Source organism: Strigops habroptila, chromosome 2 (genome assembly GCF_004027225.2).
Source record: "Strigops habroptila isolate Jane chromosome 2, bStrHab1.2.pri, whole genome shotgun sequence".
Lineage (NCBI taxonomy): Eukaryota > Metazoa > Chordata > Aves > Psittaciformes > Psittacidae > Strigops > Strigops habroptila.
Window position 1 is genome coordinate 105144298 of NC_044278.2, and position 15105 is coordinate 105159402.

At 44.9% G+C, this 15105-nt stretch overlaps 1 protein-coding gene across 2 annotated transcripts in view; it reads left to right on the forward strand.

Annotated features, from left to right (window-relative positions):
• Window positions 1-3864: 3864 nt before the first annotated feature.
• XPO4 (exportin 4) overlaps window positions 3865-15105 on the forward strand; it is a 79548-nt gene continuing 68307 nt past the window's right edge. Inside the window, exon 1 of one of the 2 annotated variants that reach the window (XM_030475797.1) lies at window positions 3865-4085. In XM_030475797.1, coding sequence (XP_030331657.1) covers window positions 4014-4085 — 72 coding nt within the window. In that variant the 5' untranslated portion in view covers window positions 3865-4013. The remainder of the gene's footprint in view (window positions 4086-15105) is intronic. The other variant, XM_030475796.1, reaches the window with a different exon arrangement.

A 15105-nucleotide genomic window follows, 5' to 3' on the forward strand; every position in this document is an offset into this window, starting at 1 on the left:
TACACGCAGGCTATGTGGGAAGAGATCTCTTGAAACTATTTGGGAAACAGTCTTAAGAGCACCAAGAAATTCAGAATAGGAAATAAATCAAGCTGCATGTCCTGATGGGAGAGAATGGTTTCAAAAGATTCTATCTAACCAATGCTGAAAGACAAATTCAAGATCACCACTTGCAAGCTCCCAATTGTCATCATGCTTTTGAAACTAGTGGTCCATTTGCCTACTGACTTTGATTTCCTTATCTCGTCTAACTTAGTACTCAGTCACTTCTGTTTCCTTACCTTAGATTTTGTCAGATGCTCCTGTGTGTGTACATAGAACCAATTAACACATATTTCAAACAGAACAAAAAAACCCCCCACACCCTAATTCATGACTAATTTACCACCAGCTGTTGGGTCATTTTCCTTAACATTTTAATCTTTAGCGAAAATTAGCACTAGCTGGCTGTTTTCAGCTGTGGAGAAAAGCAACCTAGAGAAAGACTGCTAGAGCAGAAAGCACAGGCTCCACTACCTACAACACTCTTTCTGGCAGCAAAAGCTTTGAACTATTTTAAGAATATTAACACCACAAAAGAGGGAAGCGTTAAGGAAGAATGTGATGCATCTTTTTTAGCCAACAGCAGAAATAGCTTCAGCATTCACCCTGACAAGATAAATGAACAATCAGCTTTCCTAAGACTAGCCAAAAGAACATTAAAATTGTATATATAGCTGAGAGGAAATGTGACTACTTGAACATGTTCATTTTTACTGCAGATTACTCAGTCCTTCCACTGGAAATGAGGGCAAGATGCACCTGATGATGATATGGTAAAATGCAAGATTTTGTCTGCACATAGTGTATACATTTGTGAAAAAAGAGTGGATTTAATGAACATGCTACTTTTGAAGTATGCTCAAAAAGACAGACAACTTCAGGGGGAGAAGGGAAAGATACAGATTGATCAAACCACTGTGCCTGTTCAGAAAACTGAGGGATGGATCCTAAGGTGTCATACCTTACCAGAGATGGAACAACCACCATGGCAGTACAGACTGAGGACTGACCGAGAAAGAAATCTGGAGGTCCTGGTGTACTGTGTGATGGACAACAAGAGTAGGGCCATTCCATGAGGGCTGATAAGCTGGGAACCGAGGCTGACGCCAGGATAGGCAGGGCAGTGACCTCACCAGCCAGGGTGCAGTTCCATAGGATTTGGGCAAGGCTGGATTGGTGACAGGTCTTCTTGAGAGGCCAAGACAAGGTGAGGTAATGACTGAGGTCCAGGGTCCAGCCAGAAAATCCAGCCAGGAAGAGCGGAAGACAGAATCAGAGATAAGATCCACACAGGAGAAAGGGCTGGAGACAAGGCTGTATGTTACATAGGTCCATCCAGGAAGGCCAAACGATAACCCAAGACAACAGGAGACTGCACTTGGCATAGGTAAACCTACAGTTCTGCACATGCAAAGTTCTAGGTCAGGGTAATTAAGGCCCAGTCGTGCACTTTATTTGGCTCTGGCAGATACCAAGCTAAACATGAGTGAGCAGAACGCCACAGCAGTGAGCAAGGCTACCTTTATAAAGACATACTAGGTTGTTTTTACAGGCATGAAGCCAGCAGATTGAGAGAATTACTAGTCACCTTTACACAGTACTTGTTAGATCATGTCTGTAAAAACACATCACACTTTGGGCTCCCCAGTATGAGAAAGAAGTTGACAAATTGCAGTGAGTGCAAACGAGATGGTGAGAGGGTGGAAAGGCTGAGGGAACTGCATCCAGTCAGAAGGCCTGAAGGAGAATCCAGGAGCTTCCTTCCAGTACCTGAAGGTACTTCTTGTCCATCAAGAAAATGGAGCAAAACTCTCTACGGATGTGCATGGCAGCAGGATGAGAGGCAATATTCACATGGGGAGGTTCTGATTTAGGATCAAAAAACATCATCATGACAACAATCAAGTATTGGCACAGGCTGTCCAGGTAAGCTGTGCACTTTTCATTCTTGGAGCTTTTTAAGACCCTGCTGGACTAAGCTTTTAACAACTTGGTCAGAAGGATTGGTTTAGAGACCTCCTGACCCCCCCCCAACCTGAGCACTATTTTATTTTTATTGCTCCCATGGCTATTAGAGAGTGCTGCTGAACACGAGTCCACAGGAGAAGGAAGGATCTTTGAGAATATGGGAGAAGTTGTTGAAGAATCTCATTTTGAATACGAGCTACAAGTACAGAAATCTTCCACTGAAGTAGTCCTTTACAGGACACGGAATTCTTTTTTCATACTCTTCAGGTTTCTTTGACACTACCTCTTTGTACACAAACTTCTAAGTCTTTAGCTCTGGTCTTGCTGTTCTTTAGAGCAAGACTCATTGTACATTGTACTGTTTGCCCAATAAACACACTTCAGAATTCGTGTGTTTTCACGCTTTCACTACCTTTGAACCCCTCCATCTCTGACTGCTGGTTCGATTTTCTTTATACTCAGCTCTCCTTCCAATGCAGCCCTGCTGATCTCCCCACATTCTTCAGCTGTGAATTGAATGTTACCCTGAAATACGTTTAATGTTTTAGCACGAATTACATTACCTCCTAGGTAAACCACAAAATCAATCTTTTACATGGCTTCTGTTGCTACTTCTAATCTTGTCTAGCAGTGAGCACTGCCATGCCCCCTTCAGCATTGAAAGCTGTCATTTCTTGGGGGAAAAATACTTGCATTCTTCTTTTGGGTAGGAAAGATGTATTTCTTGCTGTCATTCCATTTCCTTGATCCTTTCCTCTGCCTTTGGCTATTACATTGTATCACCTGCATGGAAACATTGCACATTTACACTCAGCTTATGTGAACAGTCTGTGAGCATTCAAGACTGGAAATTAGCCCGCTTAGTTAGCTGGTACATTCCACACTTTGCATAAATTCAGTACTAGAGGTCAGCTAATGTCACCTCAAGGTTGACATTGGCAGGATGGGAAACCTGATTGGAAAGACCTACTCCTAGTGGAGTGGTCTAGCGGGATTCGATGCTGCTCAGTGGTCCGCAGTGTGCAGGGCTAACTGTGGAGATCCAGCCTGATCCTATGCACTGAACACCCCTCGGCAGTTGCAGATCTTCTGATTTAGTTTCATCTGAAGGTATCACGGCTCCAAGCCTGCCCCAGTGTGCAGACGGAAGTGGAAACCATCAGATTTGATTAAAAGGCAAACTCCTAAACCAAACTGAAACACAGGCACAAGCCCAGAGCCCTTTTGCTTCTACAAGTGTACAACAATGTTCTCTCCAGCATATTTTGCAGAGGCGACGCTGTCTTGTAACTCACATCCAGTACCGTGAAGTGACCCCCAGATGGAGTTACATGGAGAAAAATGCATTTCAGATCAGTTTTAAGCCTTGGCAGTTCCATTCGTAAAGACGCTGGCCAACTTCTCCACTCCCCACCACTTTCTAAACTGTATTTAAACACTAACCCCGCTGACAACCCGCCAGCACCTCTAAGCAGCTGGCGCCCGCGGTCTCGCTAACGCCCGAGTTCTCCGCCCCGCCCTCGGAAACACGACCGAACCGGGCGGCCCCCGAACAAGGCTCCCGCCCGGGTCCCGCCCTGCCCTCCCGCCGCTGCCTCCTCAGCCCTGATCCAGCCCGGCCCGGGAGGCCTCGCAGCACCTCCGGCGGCACTCGGGGCGGGAGCAGCCGCGGGCCCCGGCAGGTGCGGCGGCCTCGAACCGGCGGCGGGCGGCGCCCGGCCCCGCCCCAGGTCTCCGCAGGTCCCGCCGCGTGCGCCGGGCCCGCCCCGGAGGCGGTGCGGGCGGGTGGCGGGCGGGAGGAGGAAGGTGCGCGGCGCGCAGGGTGGGGGCCGTCTCCGGCAGCGCAGCGGCTCCCTGGCTGGCGGCCGGCGGACACGCTGCGCCGCCGCCGCCGCCGCTTCGCCTCCGCGCCCGGGCCGAGCCGGGCCGGGCCGCGCCCGGGATTGGCTGCGCGGCCGCCTCGTCCCAGAATGCAGCGCATGGCGCGTCATTGAAGAGAGACCATGATGGCGGCGGCGGCGGGGGGGGCCCCCGAGGTGATCGCCCAGCTGGAGAACGCGGCCAAAGTGCTCATGGTGAGGCGGCGCGCGCCGCGCCCGGACCGCCCGCGCCAGCCCCCGCTCCCTTCCCCGCCTCCGATCCCGCCGCCCGCGGAGCCTCCCGCCGCCCTCGCCCCTCAGGCGCGGGGCTCGGGCGCAGCCCGCTGGGGCTCGGTGCCTCCGCTGCCCCCTCCCCGCCTCCTCCCGCTTCCTGGCCGGACTCCCCTCCGCCGTGCCGGCTCGTCCCTATCGCCTCGCAGCCGCGGCCGGCCCCCGCCGCGCACGCCGCGCCGGTCCTCCATGTGCCGCCCGCGCTGCCCCCGCCCCGGGCAGGCTGCCGGCTGCCCGCGCTTTCCGCCCCGACGGGGTGTCCCGTCCCCACATGCCCCGAACCCCCGCACCGCCATTGTCTGCCGCGGCAGACCCTCACCGAAGTTGCCTGTGAGCAACTCTCCCGGCACGGCGGCCGGGCCCCGGGGCGCTTCCCGCGGTGGCGGCAGGGCGGAGGGGGGTCCTGCCCGCTGCGCGGTCCCGGCGCGGGCAGCGGGGCACCGGCGGCAGCGCGGAGGCCACCTCAGCCGTGCCGCCCAGCGCGGGCCCAGCGCCGCTCGCTTCCAGAGTTTTCCTTTCAGCGGAGCGGCGCGGGGCGGCCGGAGCTCACGGTGCTGCCGCCTCGAAGCGGATAGTGGCACTTCGCGTCCTGGTCTGTTCATTAGCAGTTAACTGTCCGTGCCACTGTAAATGTGCTCTGTGCGGCTTTCCATGGCTGCGTGGAAAAGAAAGTCAATGCGGCAAAGAGCCAGAAATGGGATGGAGCTGAATGCCTGTAGTGACCATTGGTGTTAAAACATCCTAGTAACGCATCCTTGTAAAAGTTGTTTGCATGAAAAGCTATATATCGGGCTATGTCGTTTATAGGTATTATTTGTAAGACGTTTAGATCTTCTAAAAACGTTTAGATGAAAGCCTTCCCCACAAAATTTATCTTGCCAAATTGTGATTCCAACAGAAATAAAGTTTGTAAATTGCTGACATCAAAGGGATTTCAGAAGAAACAGGCAACCAGTAGGAAGGTTTGGCTGGTATCGATAATTGATCAGTGGCAAGAGCCTGGATGATTGTATTTGATGTCTGGCTGAAGCAGCGTGACTGAAGGGACAGGTGATGAGCTCTGCTCATGAGTGTTCTCATCAAAATACATGCGGGTTGCTCCTTGTGAAGTCAAAGCCTGAAAACCACTGACTGTGTTTCCAAATGGGAAAGTAAAGTTGGATAGCTTAGCAACAAGCACTAACCCTTTTAGAAAAAAGCTTCTCAAAGTATGTGAACAGTGATGTGTTTTAAGCTTTGAGCTGCCTTTGGTTCATGCATGCCTTGGCAAAACGTAACTGCGTACATTATTGCACCTTCTTGTAATGTCTGTGTATTTCAGTTTTAAAAATAATGCAGTTGCTGAAATTACCAGCGGTGTTTGACTGCACAGGGGAAATATGTAATGAGTATTATTATGAGACACAACACGTGTGTGGAAGGAAGCTGGCGGTTAGGTAGTTTTTGCTATCAAACTGATAGCACGTGAGGTGGCATCTCCAGAGTTTTGTAGCTGTGCTGCTTGTGTTGGCATCATCTCCCTAGCATATCCTTGCTAGCATAGGCAGGAAAAAGCAACTTAATGTGGAGTTAAATAAAAATGTTAATACAATGAAAAGATGCGAGCCTCTTACGATAACATTTGTGCTTCTGTTGAAGACTAGGTGCTAAACTTGCTGGTAAAAATATGTCTTGGGTCTGCAGGCATGTGGTTTTTGGAATCCTTGTTGAATTCCTAGCTTCCTCTCTCCCTCTAGTCTCTGACAGGATGAAAACTGACTTGCTGCAATCATTAGCTTTTTCTTGTTCTTCTTTTCTCTTTTCCACAGCTGGTCTTGGAAATTTCATGGACAACACTGAACTGACAGGAATTTGTTAGATGGCTCTTGTGGAGGAAACAGATATTTAGTAAAGCTATCCCTAAGGCTAAAGACCCAGAATTGGGCTTTTAGTTGGGCTGGCTGTAGAAGAGCTGTGAGAACTGTTTAGGGTTATTGCTCTGTGTTCCTTCTCAAAAATCATGAAGTCTTTGGAGTGATGGAGGAGAGGAGGAGTGCAGCTTACTGGGTGCTTTACAAAGGCGGATGTGAGACCACAGAGACTGAACGGGTTATGTGCACTGCTCCTGTTCTTTCTCACTAGCAACTATGGTAGAACCTGAACAGTGATGATCTTAATTTAATTTACACTGTTTGGTAAAACCTGGTAAAAGGTATCCTTGGGGCTGAGGGCAGGAAGTAACTGTGCGTGGCAGTTTGGAGGTGTGAACTGATGAAGTGAGCCGGTGGGATCACTTGGAAAGGTATTTGTGTTAAAATCTGAGGACTTGGGGGAGGGTTGTGCTAGTAATGGAGGTCCTGGGTAGAGCCTGACACCTTGAAGTGGAGCCATACCTGAGGTGATGGCTGAGGGCAGAGCTGTGAATGGTCTGACAATAGGTGGCAGCAGGTTCCAACTGGGCAGGGAGTTGTGGAGGGGTTCGGGGAGGTTTTCTCGTGGCAGATCTGTGGCACCTGAGACAGTAGCAGTTCTTGCAAAACACAGATGGCTGGAAAGGCATCAAAGGTGGTGCAGTGTGCCTGAGGATGGAGCAGGGAGTGGTGGTGCTTTACATGATACTTGTCTTGATTTCAAACTGACATACTGAGCCTTGGGGAGAATAATGGGCTAGAGGAATTCAGACATGCTAATAAAAATCCTGAATGTGTTCTTTTAGGGTAAGTATGGATTACTGTGAGCTCTCTATATATTTGAAAAAGTTTTATTCTTTTTTCTTTTTTTTTCTTTTATCTTTTTCTTCCCCCCACCCACCCCTTCCCCCCCCTGTTGCTTTGGGTTAGTTAAATTTTCCTTTGGAAAACTGCTTTTTATATGTCAGATAAGAATATGCTAACTCCGATCTCATAAATTGCTGATCTTTATGGACTTTACAAACCACAGTGTGCAGTGTATGAAAACTGGAAGAGTCAATCTGTTCTCTTATCAAGCTCCTGTGCAGCTATATACAAATGCTTTTCCTTTGTTACCAATAACACCTTTAAACAGGTTTTATGTAGCTCACGTTCAAAAAGCTTAGTTTGGGAAATGATTGAAATTTGCGGTAAGTTGAATTGTTATAAAAGATGAAACTTGAGTTGTCATTAGCTGCCACATACGACTTTGAATGCTGGTCCTGTGATAGTTTTCTCTGGTGTGTTTAAGAGCATTTCCTATATGAAAGAAGTATGTGCTTTTTGGGTACTTGATTCCTCTCCAACAAAGCTAAATGGTGTTTACTTGAAGTAAGGTCCCCATGGTGCATTGTAACTTAGATGATAAAATGGCGTGTGGCGTTTCAGTGCCACAGGCTGATGTACACCTTTGATCTCTGTGACTTTGGCTTGGTGAAGACCATACACCAGCATCTGTATGAGTCAAATGAATTTACCGCTCCCTCGTTTCCAACTGGCATGGCATCCCCCAACCAAATATATAGGGTTTCTATGTATTATGTTCTGTGTAGCTCAGGTGCTAATTAATGATGAATATAATTAGTATTAGTTAAGTACTATCTTAATAGCTGTCTTCATGCATCAGAGAAGACATAGGTTGCATTATTAAGGAAAGAAATGTAAATGTCATCCCATAGATGAGAGGATGAAGTAGGAAGCATGAGTAAGACTGTTCAGTTATTGCTTAGAGGATATTAAAGCAGGTTGAAATTTTATAGCAGATGATGTTCTGTAACACCTAAATGTAAATTCACAGGTTATAGCTTATCCTCCTGTCCCCTCCAAAAAGGGGTGCTCTGTTCCTACCTACAGCTCCACTTTCTCCCTTGTGACCCCTTGCTGAACATATTAATATTGCTGAGATGACGTAGGAATTAAAGAAGGGAATGGATTTCTGTCAGGTTAGCAAGACAAATTGGCTATCTGTGCAGCCATTTAGGTTGCAGAGCTAGCACAGGAGGGGGCGCCTGAAATTAGATTGTTGGACACGTACAGGGCTCATCTACTGCTGTTAGTAGTGGTGAGCTGTGAGGTTGGCTCAAGTGTGTCATATACCTTCACTGTACAATTTACTTGTACAATTTTCTTAGAGGTGTACAGTGAAAAGACAAGAAGTTACAAGTTTCAGAAAGGGAAATTCCAGCTGGAGAGAGGGCAAAAAAAAAGAAGAAAGTGTGTTTGGTGAAGGCAGTGGAGCAGGCTGCCTGGAGAGGCTGTAGGATCTCCCAGCTTTGGAGGTCTTTAACACTTGACTGAACAAGGCCCTGAAGAGCCTGATCTAACTTTGAAACAAGTTCCCTTTTAGATGATGGTGGGGTTGAACGAAGCAAGGTCCGGGGGCCCTGTCATCCTAAACTATTCTGTGTGGTATGGGGCTGGGTAGCATTAACAGATTCAAGAACATTTGACCAAATTCCTTTTTTTTAAAGTTTGTAAACTGTGGTCTGTTTGGGGAGTGGTGCTGGCTTCTTCTCGGGGTACTACTTGGTTTGTGGCTTCTCCTGCTCCTCTGGGGGAGGTTTCAGGGTAGTCTGACAATGGTCGTGCAAACCCCTTAGATGTTGAAATAAGCTTATAGAATAAGAGCGTAAGGGAGCACGTTAATATCCCTAACTTCCAAGACCAAATTGTTTACGTCATATACCCCAACAGTTTGTATGGTTGGCTTTTTTTGACCTGTCTTTCTTGGACTTCAGGGCCATGACAGTCCTCCTTCCATGAGGAAGTTCAGTTTCTCATTGCCATCTGTGTTGGGGGACAGTTTTTCAGCCTGTGAAGCATGACTAATAGTAAGGGTGAAAGAGAGAGATGGACTAGCTCTGGTTTGTTATGGCAGGTTAGCTGTTGGAAGAAATCAGACAAATGAATCATTCCAATGCTGAGAAGATTTGTTGCAGTCCTCCAAGTCATTACCCAGCAAAACAAGCTGTGTGCTATATTATGGCTTTGGATTAGACCAAACGTCTGCCCAGCTGAGTTCTGTTTCCAGTGATGGTCTCTAACTGCTGATTTAGAGAAAGGGCCTGAAAAATAATCCTTTCACTAGTGTACACTTATTCAAATTAGCAATTTCAAGAGCTCAAGGTAGCGTCATTGTGTTTAATAATTGTTGATTGACTTTTCTTCCATGAATGTGTCCAGTTGTTTCTGGAATGCATTTATATTTTTTATTTTCTTAGTTTTTATATTATATTTGTCTTATAGTACTGAGTTTCACAGGTGATTTTGGAAAAAAACCACATTATGTTCTTTGAGAGAAGCCTGCTGTTTGATAATTGAATTCCGTATTGAATTATAAGAAATGCCTGATCATTGTTCTGATTTTTCTGCTATGATACTGCATCCTTCAGTCATCCATTAGTTAAACTGAAGGCTCTTGTCAATTTTTTGTGTGGGAGATTCCCCACATATCTGATAATCCCTGTATTCCTCTGTAGCTTTTCAGCTTTTCATGATACCATTTTTGAGATGGGCTGACCAGAACTGCATTCTTTTATGATGTGGGTACTTGAGGATTTTAGATGGTTGTAAATTTTTGGTGGTATTCTGTGTTCTTTTCCTAAGAGTACTTAACACTGTGATTTTCTTTATTACTTCAGACCAGCAAGGTGATGTTTTCAGAGGCCTATGCCCAAGTCATTGACATCACTTTCTGGAGTGGTACTAAGTAACTAAGTCCATCATGTGTATGTACAGTTTTTCCTCCTTTTGCTTAAGAACTGGTGTGGCTGGTGCATTTTACAGGCACATGGTTCAGGTTATAGCTTGGGAGATAAGTATGTGCAGTGTGTAGTATGCTAATGAAACTTTTACCTGGGAGCTGAGAACAAATGTGCATGGAGCATACCCAGAGAACACTGTACTAAGGGTGAGGAGTTGGGAATAGGATTGTGAAGATTGATAGAGATTCTGGTATCTTTGAAAAGCAAACATAGCATCTGATGAAATGGGATTCTTCATGCTTAGGGCTTGTTTCCCCTGGCTGTTTCATAGAGGGAATATTCATCTTTTTTAATCAGGATGATGTTTCACACTCATTTAACATATCACTGTTTCGTTGGCATATTTCTATGTTTTGTTCAGAGTCGTCAATGAAAATACTGTGTGTCTGCTGCTAGATTTGTCTGCTGGGGAGCTTCATTAGTCTGTAACTCCATCTGGATAATTCTTCTGGCACTACCTACTGCTGTCTTCCCTTTAACCTGCTTCCTAAGAGTCTTATCGTTGTTATGCTAATCTGTGTTCATTAGTTAATTAGCAGCTTTCCCTATGGAGGGGTAGAATAAATCCTCCTGATTATTAAGTTGAGCTGATGCTGTTACAAGCAGCTAAGTAAAATGCTCCTTTTCGTCAATTTCTGGCATTGTTTTGGTAATAAAAAGTCTGTTTGGATTAGATATATGTAAGATCTCCACTTCTGTGTCGTGGTTTGGTGTAGGGGTGGAATTCTGGATTTTGACGACCATGTCCTTTTCCGTTTTTCCAGGGGAAAATGGTATTCTTCATACCTATCTTCTTTCCTGCTTTCCTCAGCTTCCCCAGAACAAACCAAAGTGGAACTGGTGCCAGTGCTGGGGCAATGACCTGGTAGATGGAATGCGGTAACATTTGGAGCAATATTGATGCATAGTGGGGTGTATGGGTGGCATAAAACCACATACATGCTGGGAGGGGTGTCGTAGAAGGGAGGGTGCCAGATCTGAGCTGTAGGGGACATTGATACGAATCTTCAGTTCTTCGTCCGTTTAAAGTCTGCCTAAACATCTTGTTGAATAGGGTGTAGTTGTTCAAATAGGGATTTTAAGAAATAGAGGAAAACTGGCAGAAGTATACATTTTAAATGGTCCCTCTTCTTCTCCCTCCCTGCCTCCCAAAAATTTTCCTGCTTCTGAGATTTAATGATGAGTGGCAGCTGTATAGTGCTGCCTTTGGCTCTGCCAGCACATAGAGTAGTAGCACACCAACGTGAGTAGCTGCATAGTGAACTGGGTTGGGAAATGGATGCAGGGAGAAAAGGTTTTTTAATTCAGGTACTTTTCACTGTGTTACATTATAAACAATTTTGCTACCTTGACTGAGGTGAAAAGGCTTGCCTATGTTCCTAAAAGAAACTTTGGTCAAATTATGCTGTTAAACAACTTAGGAAGTAGCAAATAGAAGTCTCTTTGTCCTCAGGTCAAAACTGTTGGGGTTTTTTTTGTTTGTTTGTTTCTTTGGATTTTTAATGGAAAATACACTTAAAGTAATTTGGATTAGTATAGGAGCAAGTGAATGAACATTTTATTGCTTTTGTTGCTCTAGAAGTCAGGTAAGCTTGTTTAGTGATACCTACCAGATTGAAAATCTACAGAACTATAAAAGTGAATGTGAATAAAGGCTAAAGATATATCATGGTTTGTGCTGAAATTATGAATGTCAGTATTTACCATCATGTAGTAGAGCTGTGTTATGTGCAAGCTGTGGAAATGGTGGAGGCACAGCTGTAGTAGTGTTGAAAATACGCCTTATGCCATTGTCTCCTGAAGGCTTTCTTGAAGTAATTTGTGGCCATGAAACAAAAGTGCAGAAAGGTGTTTTGCTGTGTTTTACTGTTTATGACAGATGTCCCTGGGATTTCAAAAGGCTTGGCCAGAGTGAAGCACATCTGGATTCCCAGGCTTGTAAGCGTGACATGGATATAGGCTATGTTTTCATAGAAGCCTAAGACAGCCTAATAGTGAGTGGCTGAGGAAAAATATTACTTGTCTTTTTACTGAATTGATTGTCTGCTAGTTTAGTGAGCTGGACTAGCTAATGGAAGGACCTGCCTGTTGCCAAAGCTATCATGAGGTAATAATGTGTGTCTAGGAGTGGAGAGAAATTAACATGGTTGGAAGGAGAGGAAGAAACTATCCATCACTGCATTGCCTCTCCAAGAGCCACAGCCTTGGAGCTCTGGAGAGGCAGCCCCTGGTCACTAATATCAACTTAGTGATAGGATCTATCTCAACTTAGACTTAGGGTCCTGTTGTAAGAAAGGAAAAGAATACCAGCATCCTTCATAAATGTGTTTTGAAAGCTGTTGATGGGAAGAGCTGCAGAAAAGTTAACATGATAGTTGTCTTTTTGTGTACTTCAGTGAAGTATTCTGTTTTCCTGGTAAGAGAGGACAGTAATGCTTAGAGTGCTGGTGTTTTGAGGGTGTTGCTGTAGGATGATGTTAAGGCTGTATTGGAGCGAAGGTGGGCAGAGGCAGTTTGTGGAATTCAAAACCCAGGTTGCAGCTTCATTAACACAAGAGTCTGAAAATCCAGTAGCTGGGTGTACTGCAGAGGCTGGTGCATTGGCCTGTGCCACCGGGCATCCGTGGCTCTGGATGTAGGCATCAGTTTGTACAGAGATCAATGGTGCAATTGGATGACAACCATCATTGAGTTATACCATCCTTTATTATTATAAAACAGTATTCCAACTATTATTAATCATGGCATTAGTGATGATGTGCAGGCAGTATCAAAGCTAACAAACAGCAGAAACAATTGTACAAACACAAACCACGCTGGCTCAATTAAGCATTTGTTGATGGGTTACTGCAGAACTGCCACTTTTCTGTCACATGGTATGTGACAGAAGTCAAACCTCCATACCGCTTGGCTGGGGACAGGAGGAAGGTTCCCATGCTGGTGGTGTGGGGGCAAGTATCATCCTCTCTGGACCAGGATCTACGTGTGTAATTTCTCTGCCTTGGGCACACAGTGAAGGCTCTTCTCTTTTTGCTGATTTTATCTGGCTCTGCAAATAGATGGTCCTCAAGGTTTTGCAATGAACTTCCCAAAACTTGTTCTACCACAGTTTGGGCTTGTGTCAGTGGTCTTGGCACCACATGAGCCCATAAGTCAGTTCCTCAGTTGTCTTGCCATGACTTTACCCAGCCATTGTTGTCACTGGCAGACCCTGCCTGCCTGCTGTGGGTTTCACCTTACAACTCTGTTAAGTTTCCTCTTAAGTTACACCCCTCATCTTAAAGCTACATTTTGCACCTTTGTCACTGGTAGATTTCATGAGGACTCCTCCACAGCATCTCTCTGTATAGATGTGTATATAGGAACTGGAGATGCTCAAATGGGAGATGGGATTTGTGTCTCAGTTGCAACGGGACTGCAGCCCTGGCAGAGAGAGAGGGGGAAATGTATATTCCCCTTTGCAGCTGCAGATGCTGGTTTGATATTAGATGCCTTAAAGCTGAATTTGTGTGTTGTTAAAACAGTGGCTGAAAGGCATTACTTTAAACTTCACTGATCTTATGTGCAAACAGAGCTTTGGGTGTTTTCTGCACTGGTCGTGTTCTGTTTTGTTGTGGTTTTGGTTTTGGGTTTTTTATTAAAGTCTTAACTGTTCACATTTAGTTTAGCTTTATCATCTCTTCAGTCACTGATTTCTACTGTTTCCTCTGCTAATAATGCTGCTATTTGACTTTTCTTTCAACCATGATCTTTTGATAGCTTCTCAGATGGGTACATCTTGCATTGTTATTGAGGAAATGTGCAAATAGGTTTACAAAACACATACACGCCTCCCTGGTGAAGAAAACATGAATAGTGCTCTCCTTACCTGTCAACAACAACAACAGCAAAAGCCCAACCCAAAAACCAAACGTGTTTTGCCGTGAGAGAACTAGGGAGGCTTAGCTGCAAAGCCTTTATTTTGCGAGGCTTTTTAAAGTGGGATTAAGAACAGATGTTGGGTAGCTTCAGGATAATGAATTGTTTAGTGGGAAATATATAAATATTAAATTGTGATATCAAGAGAAATGGCAGTATTGTTTCTGGAGCTGTTCTCCTGTTCATGTTACAATAACATTCCCTCTAACAGTGCTGAGAATAAAATATATAATTGTGACCGCATTTCTTCGCAGTCATTTTTCAGTAAGTATGTGGAGCCCTGTGGCTGTTCAGAACTTAAGACTTAGATAATTTATGTGGGATTCTTAGACTGAACTCAGGCACTTAACTTTAAGGGAGTCTTAAAATTACCACTTCTAAATACAACCCCAAAATGTGTGTACGTGGAATAAAAAAAGTCTTCATTAAAAAAAAAAAGCTTCTTGGAAGAGGATTTCTCAAAATACGTATCGCGTGTCAGCTCCTCTGTACATTTGAGGATGAACACAGACATATGTGACTTCTTTGGTAACCTGGTTCAGGCTGTATCTGTAAGAACAGAATAAAGTAGTGAAACAAGGTGAAAGTAAATGACATCCTACTGTCTCGAGTATGTACAATTCTAAATACATTTTTGCCATTCCCAGTAATGAGTAAAATGTTAGGGAAAGGAGCTTTTTCCACGTGTATTCAGGAAAGGCCAAAATTTTTCCGGGTTTTGAGTGAAAGAAGTTATTCACTTCACAAAATAATTTTCAGTTTCACAATTTCTCTTGGCTTCCTTATCCTCCAGGCTGGCTTAGGTGATGAGCTTCCTCCACTGGCCTCTAATCTGTTGCTCTATTTTTACTAAACTTTGATTTCATGTCTCTGGAGCTACATTTCTGTTTGCTTACATGATTCAGGTATTGTTTTGCATGTATTTTACTCGTGTCTTCCTGTAAGTTTTCATTAATGCCTACCAGTTAAAAGCCATTAATAAATGTGGTTTAGGCCATGCCATTTTGAAAGTACACTAAGCCAAAGAAGTTTTCCTTATCAAAGTTGGATAAACTTTGAAAAGTCTAAAGACTCCCTTATCTTGCTTTTAATCGACTCCTCCTAAACAACTATGATGGGACAAAATAGTTCTGAAATTTTAGCAAGGTTGATGGTGGAGGAGGTGCTGAAACCTGGATGTTGGCAGAGAAGCTGGCTGCCCTGTGTGCCTGCCTTTCTCAGTTTGGTGAGAGGAAACACTTTTGCGATAACAGACAAAGCCTAAACTTTCAGAAAATAAAATGCATCAGTTTAAATCTGTCATGGAGTGATGACTTCTGTGTTGGGCATGTGCGT